Genomic DNA, 14,868 nt, shown 5'->3' on the forward strand with positions numbered 1-14,868 from the left:
CAACTCTCCTGTTTCCACCAGAACTGTCCGTCAGGAGCTCCACAGGGTCAATATACACGGCCGGGCTGCTATAGCCAAACCTTTGGTCACTCATGCCAATGCCAAACGTCGGTTTCAATGGTGCAAGGAGCGCAGATCTTGGGCTGTGGACAATGTGAAACATGTATTGTTCTCTGATGAGTCCACCTTTACTGTTTTCCCCACATCCGGGAGAGTTACGCTGTGGAGAAGCCCCAAAGAAGCGTACCACCCAGACTGTTGCATGCCCAGAGTGAAGCATGGTGGTGGATCAGTGATGGTTTGGGCTGCCATATCATGGAATTCCCTTGGCCCAATACTTGTGCTAGATGGGCGCGTCACTCCCAAGGACTACCGAACCATTCTTGAGGACCATGTGCATCCAATGGTTCAAACATTGTATCCTGAAGGTGGTGCCGTGTGTCAGGATGACAATGCACCAATACACACAGCAAGACTGGTGAAAGATTGGTTTGATGAACATGAAAGTGAAGTTGAACATCTCCCCTGACCTGCACAGTCACCAGATCTAAATATTATTGAGACACTTTGGGGTGTTTTGGAGGAGCGAGTCAGAAAACGTTTTCCTCCATCAGTATCACGTAGTGACCTGGCCACTATCCTGCAAGAAGAATGGCTTAAAATCCCTCTGACCACTGTGCAGGACTTGTATATGTCATTCCCAAGACGAATTGATGCTGTATTGGCTGCAAAAGGAGGCCCTACACCATACTAATAAATTATTGTGGTCTAAAACCAGGTGTTTCAGTTTCATTGTTCAACCCTTGTAGCTGTTAAACAGGTGAAATGACACAGAAACTGTAAAGTTTTGTGGTCAAATAACAAATCTGCAAACACAGATACAATATATATTCATGCTGTTCAAAAGTGTAGGTTACACTTTCAAGATATAGAAAAAGACTGTGCTTGAGGTTCAGTAATCTAAGCTGTTATTGATCTAAGTTTATTTTGCCTAGTTTGTCAAATCCTCTCAATGTCCCTTTCCTGTCATGTGCACTCTAAGCCCCGTCACTTCCTCACTGAGTTCAATAGATCTGGCAAAATGAATCGGGCCTGAAAATGAGAACTCAATTGGAGAAAAAAATAAAAACAGTTTTCTTAGTAGTTTTAGCGTTTATTTAGTAAATTGTTATGTAGTATGCCAGTTTCCCTAAAAAGACTATTTAAAAGGAGTGCGTTATAAGGATGGTTGGCAAAAATGTTGCTCAGATTTTCATATACTTGATGATGCAATTTATGTATTACCCATTAAAAATGATGATCCATTAAAGACAATAGCTGTTGCTACCAAAAGGTAATACAGAGCACAGAGGAGGTTCCTCTACCACACAGAACTCCCATTCTGTGATAAAGATGCTTCCTTTGAAAAGACTGAGACTGACTGTTGTTGCTAAAAAACAGAAATAAGTAAAATATAGATGCAAAAGAAAAGCTTTTCTTATGGGTCTCATCCTGGGTGTTAAGGTAACATAGCACAGCCTTCAGGCAGGAAAATGACCAGAGATGTTCCTGATCAGCAGATGGGTTTCATTGCATTTCTGTTTTTGTAGCAAGTGAGATGGAGAAAAAATATTTCATAACAAATATGCAGAAATATAAGGGATGAAAAACAAGAGGAGTGGAGAGATGCTGCAGCAGGAGAAAAATGAGAAGGATGCTGCAGTTGTAGCTAAAAAAAACAAAGCTCTCCGAGTCAGAATCCATCACACAATACACACTCGCGAAGAGCTTTATGAAATATCAGCCACATGCAGGTGCATGCTGGGTAAATCAACGAATTAGTTGCTATAGCCAAGAAATTTTAATGTCCTCCTGAATTCTTGCAGCATAAAATCATTAAAAAATGTTACCAGCGTGAATTAAGGAGCTGAGGATTGTTGCCTGGTGAATATGTTCATAATACATGTGACCTTATAATATTGTGTGCTCTAAGCATCTTTGCCCTGAGGGAATATTGATCTTTTCTTCGCTTTGGTTTCATTGTTGTGGCTGCAGCTCAAAAGATCTCATGTGATCTTATTGCTCTGACAACCAGGCAGCTGTTAAGACACAACACTGATGATCCCGGACGGTCCCTGGGAATTTTGTTTTTTCTTTTCAAAGAAATACATTTTTTAAACTAATTTCCGCCTTTTTTATAGGTTTGGTCCATGTAGGAGATGAACTCAGGGAAGTCAATGGAGTTTCTGTGATCCACAAGAGGCCTGATGAGATCAGTCAGCTGTTGGTGAGAAGACCACACCTTCTCTGAACGATTGAAGCCAGTCTCATATGTGGTTGCACAATCCAAGTTCCTAGATAGGATCCCCAAGGATGTTCAGGCAGGAAGTAACAGCTTTCATTACAAACATTAGTATGAAATTACTTACCTAAAAAATACTTGTTTTAAAATTCAATGGTAATGTTAAAAATGTTAAATAATTATTTAATTTATTTTCAAAATGTCATAATTTATCTCTTTGGGGATATCCACTATAACACACAGTGTTAATCAGGAATCAGGTGACATTTTAACTAAGACCTTGTCACACATTTGTGAAAATTAAAAGTTGCATCGTCCTAGTGCATGATATATATAAAGCATAAGATAAACTTTAGTTTTACATTGCCCTGCAAAGTTGTTCTTACCTCTTGAATTTTATGAGTACAAAATTCAGTGTTTTTACTGGGATTTTATGTGATAGACCAACTCAAAGTACTGTGTGATTGTGTAGTGGGAGGAAATTATTTTCAATGTTTCAAAATTTCTAAAAAGAATGGTGTCGTTTGTGTTGAACCCCCTTTATTCTGATACACCCAAAGTGAAACCAAGCTTCTGTAGAAGCCCCATTAATAAACACCTGATTTAATCTCAGTATACATGCAGCTGTTTCATGAAGGCCTCAGAGATTTGTTTGACAACATTAGTGAACAAACAATGTCTTGAAGACTATAAAACACAGTGAACAGAATAAGGTTGTGGAGAAATATAAGGCAGGGTTAGGTTACTCAATAATGTCCCAAACTTTGAACATTTATTGGAGCACTGTTCAATCTATTATCCTAAAATTGAGGGCAGAACAGAAACCCTACCAAAATATGATCTTAATTGACAGCCCCGCCAAGGAGAGTGTTAATCTGAGAAGAAAATATAAAATGTTATGGCTAATAGAAAACTAACCCTCTATATCACTCCTGAACACACCTTCCTCTCTATGAAAAACATAGTGGTGGCAGCATCATGCTGTGGGGATGATTATCTTTTGAAGGTTCAAGAACGCTGGTCAGGGGATAATGGAAAGATGAATGGAGACAGCAATCTTGGAAGAAAACCTGCTTAGAAACTGCAAAACACTTGAAACTGGGGTGCATTATCAAAGAATATGTTGAAATGGTCCAGTCAAAGTCCGGATCTAAATCCAACTAATAATTAGTAGAAAAACCTGAAAATTGGTGACACCCAATTTAAGAAGAACAGGCATAAATGTTAGCATAAATCTGGTAAAAACATGCCCTAAAAAACGTGCTGCTGCAACTGCAGTAAAAGCTAGCGCAATGTACAGCTGCAATTTGTTTGAAAGTATTGACTCAGTGTGGGTAAATACAAATACGGGGCCCACTTTTAAAAAAGTTGGTAAAAAGCTTTTCTTCCTTTTTTTTTTCAATTTATAATTTCAGTTTATATCCACATGTGGAAATGTACCAGCTTCTAGGTTTAGAACTTAAATCCAAATATTGTATCATATTTGGCAAAATACTCCTGTGACTGTTCTAAGACTGTTAGACTCTTTTTAAACAGTTTCTTCAAGGAATTATTGATACTTCATTAAAAGTAGATTGTCCATAATTTTTCCTTGGGGACTTTGGTTGAAAACCCATTTAAAAAAAAAAGATTTAAGATATTTGATTAAAAGTAGAATTAAACTCCATGTTTTTCTGCTGCAGTTCTAACACTTCTGTTTATTTGTGATTTAGTCCCAATCCCAGGGCTCCATCACGCTAAAGATAATCCCAGCTATCAAAGAGGAGGACACACTGAGGGAGAGTAAGGTAAGATGATGCATGGCCAACTGGACAGGGTCAGAGAACTTGCATGTACTTTTTATTTACATACACTCTCTATTAGGATCATTTTAACCCATTTTGTACTGCAGGTATACATGAGAGCCTTGTTTGACTACACACCTCTGGAAGACAAGGCCACACCCTGCCAGGAAGCAGGACTTCCCTTCAAACGGGGGGACATCCTGCAGGTTGTGACACAGGACGACCCCACATGGTGGCAGGCCAAGCGCGTGGGAGACAACAATCTGCGGGCCGGACTGATCCCATCCAAACAATTCCAGGAGAGGTGAGAACATACGGGGTTTAAAATGTAGCAGCTGCAGGACGGAATGATTCACCCAGACATCGCTGGTTTATTTCATTCGGCCATTTGTAATCTCTTCAAATCCACATTTGTGTGTTCCACTGACAGAGGTCAGCTGTGGTTAGATGGAGCATTAACGCAGTGAGGGGAAAAAATAAGCAGAAATACAGAATGTATGGACAGATGCCGATACTATGAGTGTCACCAAGATGATCTCAGTGGGGAGATCCCTGCCAAACACTGCAGCTACAGCTGGATTAATAACAACAAGAATGTGGAGCAGAAAGCATACATATGTGAAGTTTAGACAAATCCTATGGATTAAATAATGCAGGTACTGACAGGCTGCTCAAAAGAGTGAATACAGCTATGTGCTTTGATCTGCAATAGAACATTACTAAGCTGGGTTTATAGAGCAAATGTCTTGATTTGAGGAAATTATCTGCTGAATTTTGCTGAAACAAAATCAGAACAAAAGATAACAGTATGTAAGGAGACAGAAAAAAATAAAATCGGAACAAATTAGACACATCAACACAAATGTGCACAAAATGCACTGTTTTGCATTTTTTTTTTTCTTATATTCCCAAATATTTGTGTTTTGTATCCAAAGAGCCAGACTTTTTTGTATTTTTAAAATGGTCTTGATTGTTTTTTGCTCAAGGTTTTCTGAATGTTTTTGTTTGGACTTTAGCTGCTTTGTTTACCAATTTTCTGTTCAATCTTTGTACTAAACAAGCCCATTTAAAAAAAGTGAGGAAAGTTGACAAGTTTCAGACAAAATTAGGATCTAGTCAGTAGGGATGTCCTAATTGAGATTTTATCTATCCCCAATACTAAATCTTTGCCCAATATGTCGTTAAAGTAAAATCAATACCATGAACATGTCCAAAAACTCTGAATGCTATTTACAGGAAAAATTAACACATATATGAAAATTTGTGGATCCAGGAAAAAAAACTAAGGCAGCAGAATGTATGTACAAAACATATGAAAATAAAAGGACAAATATTATGAAACAAACAAAAAAATTTGAAAAATAAAAACAATATTAAGAATACATGAAAGGTATAATTCAATAGAAAAGTGAAGTTTTTTTCAGCTAAGGAGATACCAAGTTGGTACAAAACGAAAAACGCTATCATAGATAAATCAAGGTTTGAAAGAGGAACTGATGGAAAAATTAATCTTAGATGTTGTACATTTATTGAAAGAAAAGACATCCACAGATGGTGAGTCAAATATATTATCATTATATAATTAAAACCATTACATTTGCAAAACCTGTCTTCATGGTGGTACATTTCCTGATTAAATAAAGCCATACCGCCATATAAAGTAGGAGATAAACACTTTATAAACCACATTAACTTCTGCTATCACAGTTTCTAATGTCTGGCAAAAATACACTGAATGTTTGACTGATTGAATTCATTGTAAGAAAACAATATACTTTATCAACAGTGTGGAGTTAAAACAGGTAAAACTAATTTTGCCATAGAGTTTGTAGAAAAAACTAACTGCTAGAGACGGTAAAGAATTGGCTGTAGTTGTATAATTGGATCTCAAAAAGCTATTTGATAAGGTTGAAAATAAAATATTATCAACAAAACTGCAAAGATATATTGTGGAAGAGGAGTAGCACTGTCTTTTTATTGGTATTGGTAGAATATACTTCAAAGGGTACAAACACAGCAGATTCAGAGCTGCTAAAAGTTTTAAAAGGGATTCCCCAAGGTTCAGTACTGCAACCACTGTTATTTTGCACATTAATCATATCTGTAAAGTTTCTAAACAATACAGTTTTTGCTGTTTACAGTGACAGGGATGTATTTTCTTGAATCGTGTATGGCACATAATGGGATGAGAATTAAGATAAAGTACTGGTTTGATACTAATAAATTTAATGTTAAATTCATGACTAAAATAAAGTTTGTCATTTTAGCGTTATTTGTAGCTTACCGCTTTGCTGTGGCTGTCATTTTCGTAGACAGAAAGAAACTGACTCCTTCAGATGACGTCTTTCAACAAATCCTTCTTGATACTGGCGGAGGTTGCTGAAGACACTCATCCTTTAAGTGGAGTAAAGAGGAGTTTTTTCCCATAGAACATTTTCATGAGAAAAATATAACCAAGCACTTTGAAGAGGTTCTGATGCTGGGGGGCGATGTGATGAATTATGTGGGTTGATACACCTAACAACCAAACATTTAGAATTATCCACTTTCAACGTAGGCATACTTGAGCTTGGACTACAAAATCGCAGCGAGAAATAAAGATGGCGGCTACGCAAAATTGGTGCCCGGAAGTCCATGACCTTATTTAGCTGTTCCGCAGCAAATACTGTTAACAGTTCATAAAACGTAATAGAGAATAGAGAAAACTGAACGGACTGAAGAATATGACCTAAACAGAATATAAAGATATCTATGCAGCACCTGGGGAGACAACATTCAACTTTTTTACACTTCTACAGACTCCAAGTACACAACAAAATGTATATAAGGGCTAAGAAACTGGATTTTGCATGATCTCTTTAAATTATTGTAAAACCTGGAATTTTTGACCATATTTTATCTAATCCGAAGATTGTTAACCATTAACAAATAAACTTTAGAGTTATGATGTTGAAATAGAAAGAAAAGTGTGGTTAGCCAGATGACATCAATCACATAGAAACATCAAATCAAAAACGCCAAAGTCAATTGAATTAATGCATAAAGAAAAATATGTATTAACTCAGGCTTCATCATATATTTTATTCCTTCACATAATGTACTGTAAGAAGAGAAATGTTTAAAAGTGACAAAATAAAATGTTTTATTCTTCAAAAAGAGACAAAAAATTTGAAAAGTGTAAAGTTAATTACCAAGAGCCTACAAATGCACTAAACTGAACATATTAAAGTTTCAGGACAACTTTTAGTTGTAGTAGCTTTTCAAACATCCTTAATTTTTATAAGGTGAAACAAATTTGTTCCCAGTAAATATCAGAATATTGTTTGAAACTGATTAAAGTATTTATGACTTCCAGTAAGGATTATGGTAAAGCAACAATGTGTTTCAGTTAAACGAGTGAATCCACTGACTAATGTCTACTAAGATGTAAAAATCTTAACGCATTAAAATGATTAAATACAAGTTTATAAGCAAGGTCATTACTTCATACAAATCAACACATAAGAGTGTGCATAATGAAATGTTGGAAAAGACGAAACAAAAACAGAATCCGAACATTTGTTGAATGTCTGATTTTGTTTTGGTTGTTGAGCTTTTGCATTGGTTATTGAAGGCGGTGCGTAGATTATTTCTTTCTTCTAAAAAATTCAGGTGATTTGTGATGAGGGTAAATATGTCTAAGCTGATGCTTCAGCCTTCACCCTTTTTCATTTTAAAAATGTATTTATCTTTGTTTGATTCTGTATATTTACCTTGTATTCATTGACCACTATCTTCACTATTGTTGGAGCGTATGTGGACAAATCTTAGGGCGTTGCTTCAGACATAATTTATTGACAAGATTTTCATCATTTTGTTCAGTGGGGACATTGGCCCCCCCCCACTTTACGGCCCTGTCCCGCCCCACATCGGGACCCAGCAGACAGTCATGCGTGCTGGACCCAACTGTGCCGATGTCTCTCTGGCTATCCGTCTCTGGGCTGGATTCACTAAACATTTGTGCCTCTTAAAACTGGACAGCATGGGCAAAAAAAAGTGCAGCATGACTTATTAACATGTGCAACAAGATCAGAAGTGCGAAATAACACCCGCTGTCTAGTTAACACACTTCATGAATCTGCATTAGCCTACTGGACTCAATGCAAAGTTGTCAAATTCTGGGAGGAGTGGATGCAAATATGTTTATTTAACACCTGCACCGAAAGCTGCAAATAATTGAGTTCTTTCTCTCTCCTTTCACTGCTCTATCAGAGCAGTGTCCATCCTCGGCATCCTAAACAGAGGAGTGGACATTATGTCCAGATGTTGTCTTCGACACGGGGGACCGGAGGCTCCATCCCAACCTGATCTATCAGATCTGGAGCATTTTCCCATGTAGCGAACAGTTCCCCTCTGCTGTGGAGCTTGACGCCTTGCGGGGGTTGTTACACTGCGTCATTACACATGATACAGCTGCTGATTTTCTTCGTTCTAGACTGTTACAGTTTGTTAACCTTTGTCATCACTAGTTGTCATTATTTCTCCTCTCTGTTCAGCTGCACCAGAAGCCTCTTAGGGCGTAATTGCACATGCCAAGTTTGAAGTTGTTCTGCAACCAGATGCTTTATGTTTGGGGTTGGACAGACCCAAAGAGGCAAAGACTACATCCTGCTTTTCCACTAACCCACTAGCGATAGCCTTAAAGGGGGAAACCTTTATGATATAGAACGCTGGTTACATACTGTAACCCCAGATTCTGTGAGCTCCAGTCCTTTAAACTCTGGGCTTCACTGGTTCCTAAAGGCTGAAGAAAACGTTATTTGGGAACTGATTGTCCAGTCCCAGTATAATTTATACTCAGTGTAACTGGGGTCCCACTTAGCAGGTGGGAGGGAAAAACCTTTTTTTAGTGCTGCGTGCAAAGAGTAAACATGAAGAAAATACACAAATACAGACTGTAAAGGGCACATTTTTAAAAGGGAGCAGGAGGAAGGAGGGTTCTGGGCTAAAGCCTTTAATGTTTCAAAACCCTAAAAACGCCCCTCTAGTATACGCACCAACATGACCCTGTGACAAAACGGATCAACAAAATAAAGTGCATGGTCTGAAATACAGTTTCGCAGGCGGTGCAGACACAAGGGAGCTGTGATTGTTAAGAACTGGCTACATAAATTCCAGCTGCACAGGTAGTTGGGTGTGCGGTTTGCCAAATTTTAGACAGTAGACCAACAATGGGTTTCGGATGTTGAGTTTTACGTCACCAGACCCCCCTGACTGGGGGTCTGATGACGTCGGGACATCCCTGTTAGGTAATGCCTGGCCTAAAAACATATTTACTAGAATATGAAACTATTATCTTTGGTAGTTTTCATAGATTTAGTTAAAGAACTAAATAGTGATTTTTGGACAAACTGTTAGTATCAAAATTCTTACAGACCCTGTTTAAAAATGGAAAAAAAAGTATCACAAAAATGTCTGAAATAATTCCATTAAGAGACTGAAAATGGATAAAAAGCAGCCAAACTCCAAAGGAAAACCTCTAGAGAGCCTGGTAAAAGTTTGATCAAGCCAGCATTAAAAACATATCTGGCTCCATGGATGCGAAACATAAAAAAATAAAGGATGGCTTTTGCCCAGTACTATATAACTGCTAAATGTTACATACAGCTGTCTTGCATTACTGAATCTGGTAATCCTTTGTGTCATAATCTGTCATTGTTTGCTCTGTCTTCTGTTCTTGACAATCCCCTCTTACTTTCTGCTTACTCTCCTCTCTGGCCCTGATGTTTCCCCACCTGCCTTTATCCTCTTTGGCTCTATGCGGCACATCTCTCCAGGCGACTGGTCTACAGGATGAAAATGGGCACGCTTCCGAATCCAAAATCCCCTAAAAAGCCTGCTTGTAAGTTTCTGCTTCTCAGGATTTCACCTTGTTGTCTATTATTACGCATTCACAGTTTACAACCAGCAGCCCCACCCTTACCTCTCCTTTCATCACTAATTTAATAAGTCATTACAGCCTAATAATATCTCTTAGACATGTATTGACCTTAGCTATTTATTGGTATGCTTATATCTTTGATCCATTAGCATCCAGTCTTCATCCTCTGATGCAGGCATGTTTTTGTAAGGGATGAGGGAGAGAAGTAGGGAGGATCACAGATATGAATTAATCTCTTTAATGTTTATTCCATCTGGCCAAGCCTAAGTTCAGCCTAAGTTGATCCACACAGTAAAACAGCTGTTCATTGCATCCATAATATACCACACTTCTCACTTGATGCTATACATTCAGGAGAGGCAGTTTTGTGGTGCATTAACTGTATGCCAACCGATTACGTCTGGGCCAGAGGGAGACAGGAGCTTAGCAGGATGCAGCTCGCTGTTCTACTTTAGGCAGCAGCAGCAAACCTGCAGGGACTCTCCAATCCTGCCTCCCTGCTCCTCCTGCTGAGTTTATTCAACCAAATCCTGGCATAAGCTTTTAAAAATGAGCATCTTCGTTCTTGTCTTTGACGTCATCCAAGCGATAGTCTACATATGTTCAGTTTTATAAAAACCTAATTCACAATATTAGCTGTCTATATGTATATAAAATACCGTTCCTTTGCTGTCTTTAATCGTGTTTCACTCTTCTTTGCTGCATTCTGCATCAGCTGAAGGATGTGACAAAGGTGGGTAAATGTGCAGGCCACAAACACAACACACACATCCATCCACTACATGTGTGCAGATCATGAGGCCTTAAAGGTTGATGTGTTTATGTGAGGGTGAAGGGATTCCTGCAGCTTGAAGCTTAATTCCTCCCTTCCTGCTGCTGGAGCATCAGGGCACATTTATGTGATTTAGGTTTGTGTTGTACATTTACTGCAGCAGGTGATGCACAGGTAGAGCAGCCACCACTGGAGACATGAGCTTAACTCAGCAAAAGGCTGTTAGGCAAAAATAGCTTCTGTTCTCTTTTGAGTTATACTCATTTTTTATTTTCCATTCTCCTCTTTACAATATTCCCTGTTTTTTCTTATTTCCTAAACTCTGTGCATCTTGTCATGTAAACAGAAATTATTTTCAATGAATAATGTTAAGGAGTTTTGTTCCTAGAATTTATGGTACAAACGGGCACAGTTCCAACCTGGCATAAGTATTTGTTAGTCATTCTTGGCTCCAACAGAGCTGCATCTCCACCTGCCGTCTGCCTGTCTTCATCCTGTTAGGCCGTACCTCCCTCTCCATCTCCCTCGGCCCATTCTCCCTCCCCTCTCTTGAATTTTTCCAGGTCTCTTACCCAATGCTTACCCCCCTCTCTACCCTGCTTGCCTCCTTACAGAGGACTGTGACTGTGAAGGCTATTTCAATGGACAGTACATAGGTGAGAGTGTGCACACCTTTCTCCAACTTCCTTTCTGCCTGCTGCGGCCTGGCTGTGCGCTGCTACCCTCTGGGCTTTGGGTTGGGGGTCAAAATTACTTTTTTTTTTTTAGGTTGAACTGTCTTGAGTAAAACAATATTGATATGGTCTCCATAATACTGTTGGTTCACACAAGTGGACTCTATTCACCAAGACTTCTGTTTCAAGAAAAAGGGTACTGAAGAGAAAGCCATGATGCACATCTCAGATTTTTAATTGTAAATAAAGTAGAAAACAAATGTATTTTCCTTCGACACAATTACAGTGGAAACCAGATATTTACATACACTGTATAAAAACATGCGCAACCATATTAAATCCAACCATTTTTGACCTGTTTAGGGTGAAGTGCACCCATCCCTCCTGCAGTATAACACCTGCACAACATGCTTTGGGATGGTGTTCTCATGCTTGCAATCTCTCCCTCTTTTTCCTCCAAATGTAATAATTGTCATTATGGCAGACCCAGGAAATGTCCCCGAACTTTAGTGTCTTTTTCCTTGGGTGTATTTGCTGTAATATAGCATTTTATGCTGCTTTTGGAGGAACTGTCTTCTTCTTTGCTGAGAGGCTTTCAGCCCATGTTGGTACTGGACTTGTTTCACTGTGGATGATATATATGCATGTGTATTATTGTTTGAACACATGAAACATGGCACCTTCAGGCATCTGGAAATTGTCCTCAAGAATGAACCAGAACTGTGGATGTCCACAGTTCTCTTCCAAATATTCTGTCTGGTTTCTTTACATTTCTTTTCCACAAGCAAGCAGTATGTTTGAGCTGTTGCCTTAAAATATATAGGTCCTTCTCAAAATATTAGCATATTGGGATAAAGTTCATTATTTTCCATAATGTCATGATGAAAATTTAACATTCATATATTTTAGATTCATTGCACACTAACTGAAATATTTCAGGTCTTTTATTGTCTTAATACGGATGATTTTGGCATACAGCTCATGAAAACCCAAAATTCCTATCTCACAAAATTAGCATATCATTAAAAGGGTCTCTAAACGAGCTATGAACCTAATCATCTAAATCAACGAGTTAACTCTAAACACCTGCAAAAGATTCCTGAGGCCTTTAAAACTCCCAGCCTGGTTCATCACTCAAAACCCCAATCATGGGTAAGACTGCCGACCTGACTGCTGTCCAGAAGGCCACTATTGACACCCTCAAGCAAGAGGGTAAGACACAGAAAGACATTTCTGAACAAATAGGCTGTTCCCAGAGTGCTGTATCAAGGCACCTCAGTGGGAAGTCTGTGGGAAGGAAAAAGATTGGCAGAAAACGCTGCACAACGAGAAGAGGTGACCGGACCCTGAGGAAGATTGTGGAGAAGGGCCGATTCCAGACCTTGGGGGACCTGCGGAAGCAGTGGACTGAGTCTGGAGTAGAAACATCCAGAGCCACCGTGCACAGGCGTGTGCAGGAAATGGGCTACAGGTGCCGCATTCCCCAGACCTGGGCTACAGAGAAGCAGCACTGGACTGTTGCTCAGTGGTCCAAAGTACTTTTTTTGGATGAAAGCAAATTCTGCATGTCATTCGGAAATCAAGGTGCCAGAGTCTGGAGGAAGACTGGGGAGAAGGAAATGCCAAAATGCCAGAAGTCCAGTGTCAAGTACCCACAGTCAGTGATGGTCTGGGGTGCCGTGTCAGCTGCTGGTGTTGGTCCACTGTGTTTTATCAAGGGCAGGGTCAATGCAGCTAGCTATCAGGAGATTTTGGAGCACTTCATGCTTCCATCTGCTGAAAAGCTTTATGGAGATGAAGATTTCATTTTTCAGCACGACCTGGCACCTGCTCACAGTGCCAAAACCACTGGTAAATGGTTTACTGACCATGGTATCACTGTGCTCAATTGGCCTGCCAACTCTCCTGACCTGAACCCCATAGAGAATCTGTGGGATATTGTGAAGAGAACGTTGAGAGACTCAAGACCCAACACTCTGGATGAGCTAAAGGCCGCTATCGAAGCATCCTGGGCCTCCATAAGACCTCAGCAGTGCCACAGGCTGATTGCCTCCATGCCACGCCGCATTGAAGCAGTCATTTCTGCAAAAGGATTCCCGACCAAGTATTGTGTGCATAACTGTACATGATTATTTGAAGGTTGACGTTTTTTGTATTAAAAACACTTTTCTTTTATTGGTCGGATGAAATATGTTAATTTTGTGAGATAGGAATTTTGGGTTTTCATGAGCTGTATGCCACAATCATCCGTATTAAGACAATAAAAGACCTGAAATATTTCAGTTAGTGTGCAATGAATCTAAAATATATGAATGTTAAATTTTCATCATGACATTATGGAAAATAATGAACTTTATCACAATATGCTAATATTTTGAGAAGGACCTGTATCAACAGGTGCCTCCATTTAACTCAAATATTGTTAATTAGAAACGTAAAGATGTGATATCATCATCTGGGCTTTTCCTAACTGATTAAGGGCAAATTAATCTAAGCGTATTATGTCTGAATTAAAAAACAAATTACATTACTGTGGTATTCCTAAGTAGTCCTAAATGATAAGTGAAACGTTTCATTTTATTTAATGTCAGTGAGAAGAAAATGGTCATCTTTTCATACAGTGCTTATAATTATATGGTTTTAACTGTTTGTGCTATTTAGTGTTTGTCTTGCACACAAAACTCACCAATAATGCGTAAAAAGTTTATGTGTCAAACATTTGAAGAGGTCTTAATTTTTCATTGTATACGAAGTGTCACATCTGAGGTTGCCAGTTGAGTTGCCTGCGTTGGATACAGTCACGGATGTTGCAGACACTTTTATATCAGGTTTTTGTTAAAACAAAATATTTTTAAGAAAGGTGACGGTGAATGATTCATTTACCAATGTTGGACTGTTCTCTGGAAACCAGGCTACATCCTAAAAGGAAAACTTTTACATACATTAATGTACATTCTGAAAATACATAAATGTTAAATTGCATTTCATGTATTCAAACAGAAAGCCAGGCTGTAGGTATGTATGTAAATGTTACTTTGTGGAGCTAATTCATTAGTCTCCGCTGTAGTTTTACCTCCTCCCTCAAACTCCCTTCTTAAACTTAAACTGAACGTCATTTGCTCTCCCACCCCACCCCACCGCTCGAATGATGCTGAGCACATGGAGTGATCTAAACACAGCCAAAAGCCTGATGCCCCACATTTGCTGTGACATGAAACACCTTAATAAACAGCATTTGTGCTTCCTGTTGACCTGCTTGAAGCTGTAAACCCTCCATCCTCCCTCCCGCTTTCTTTGCCTCACAGTGTTTGGATCCTCCTGAACCCCCCCTCCTCTCTGCTTCTAACTAACTGCCCCTGTTGTTGTGGTCACTGCGATGTTCCCCCTCCCACCCTTCCCTAGAACCAGCTGCCCTTCACATCCTTCCCCATCCTCAT

At 39.1% G+C, this 14,868-nt stretch overlaps 1 protein-coding gene across 4 annotated transcripts in view; it reads left to right on the forward strand.

Moving 5' to 3' along the window:
* Positions 1-14,868, forward strand: part of LOC124862843 (MAGUK p55 subfamily member 3-like) — a 63,369-nt gene that overhangs the window by 43,401 nt on the left and 5,100 nt on the right. For 2 of the 4 annotated variants that reach the window (XM_047357007.1, XM_047357008.1), the window contains 7 exons: positions 2,181-2,266; positions 3,994-4,068; positions 4,173-4,369; positions 9,882-9,946; positions 10,701-10,718; positions 11,372-11,413; positions 14,432-14,446. In XM_047357007.1, coding sequence (XP_047212963.1) covers positions 2,181-2,266; positions 3,994-4,068; positions 4,173-4,369; positions 9,882-9,946; positions 10,701-10,718; positions 11,372-11,413; positions 14,432-14,446 — 498 coding nt within the window. The remainder of the gene's footprint in view (positions 1-2,180; positions 2,267-3,993; positions 4,069-4,172; positions 4,370-9,881; positions 9,947-10,700; positions 10,719-11,371; positions 11,414-14,431; positions 14,447-14,868) is intronic. The other 2 variants (XM_047357010.1, XM_047357011.1) reach the window with 2 other exon arrangements.

The sequence above is a fragment of the Girardinichthys multiradiatus genome, chromosome X (genome assembly GCF_021462225.1).
Source record: "Girardinichthys multiradiatus isolate DD_20200921_A chromosome X, DD_fGirMul_XY1, whole genome shotgun sequence".
Classification (NCBI taxonomy): domain Eukaryota; kingdom Metazoa; phylum Chordata; class Actinopteri; order Cyprinodontiformes; family Goodeidae; genus Girardinichthys; species Girardinichthys multiradiatus.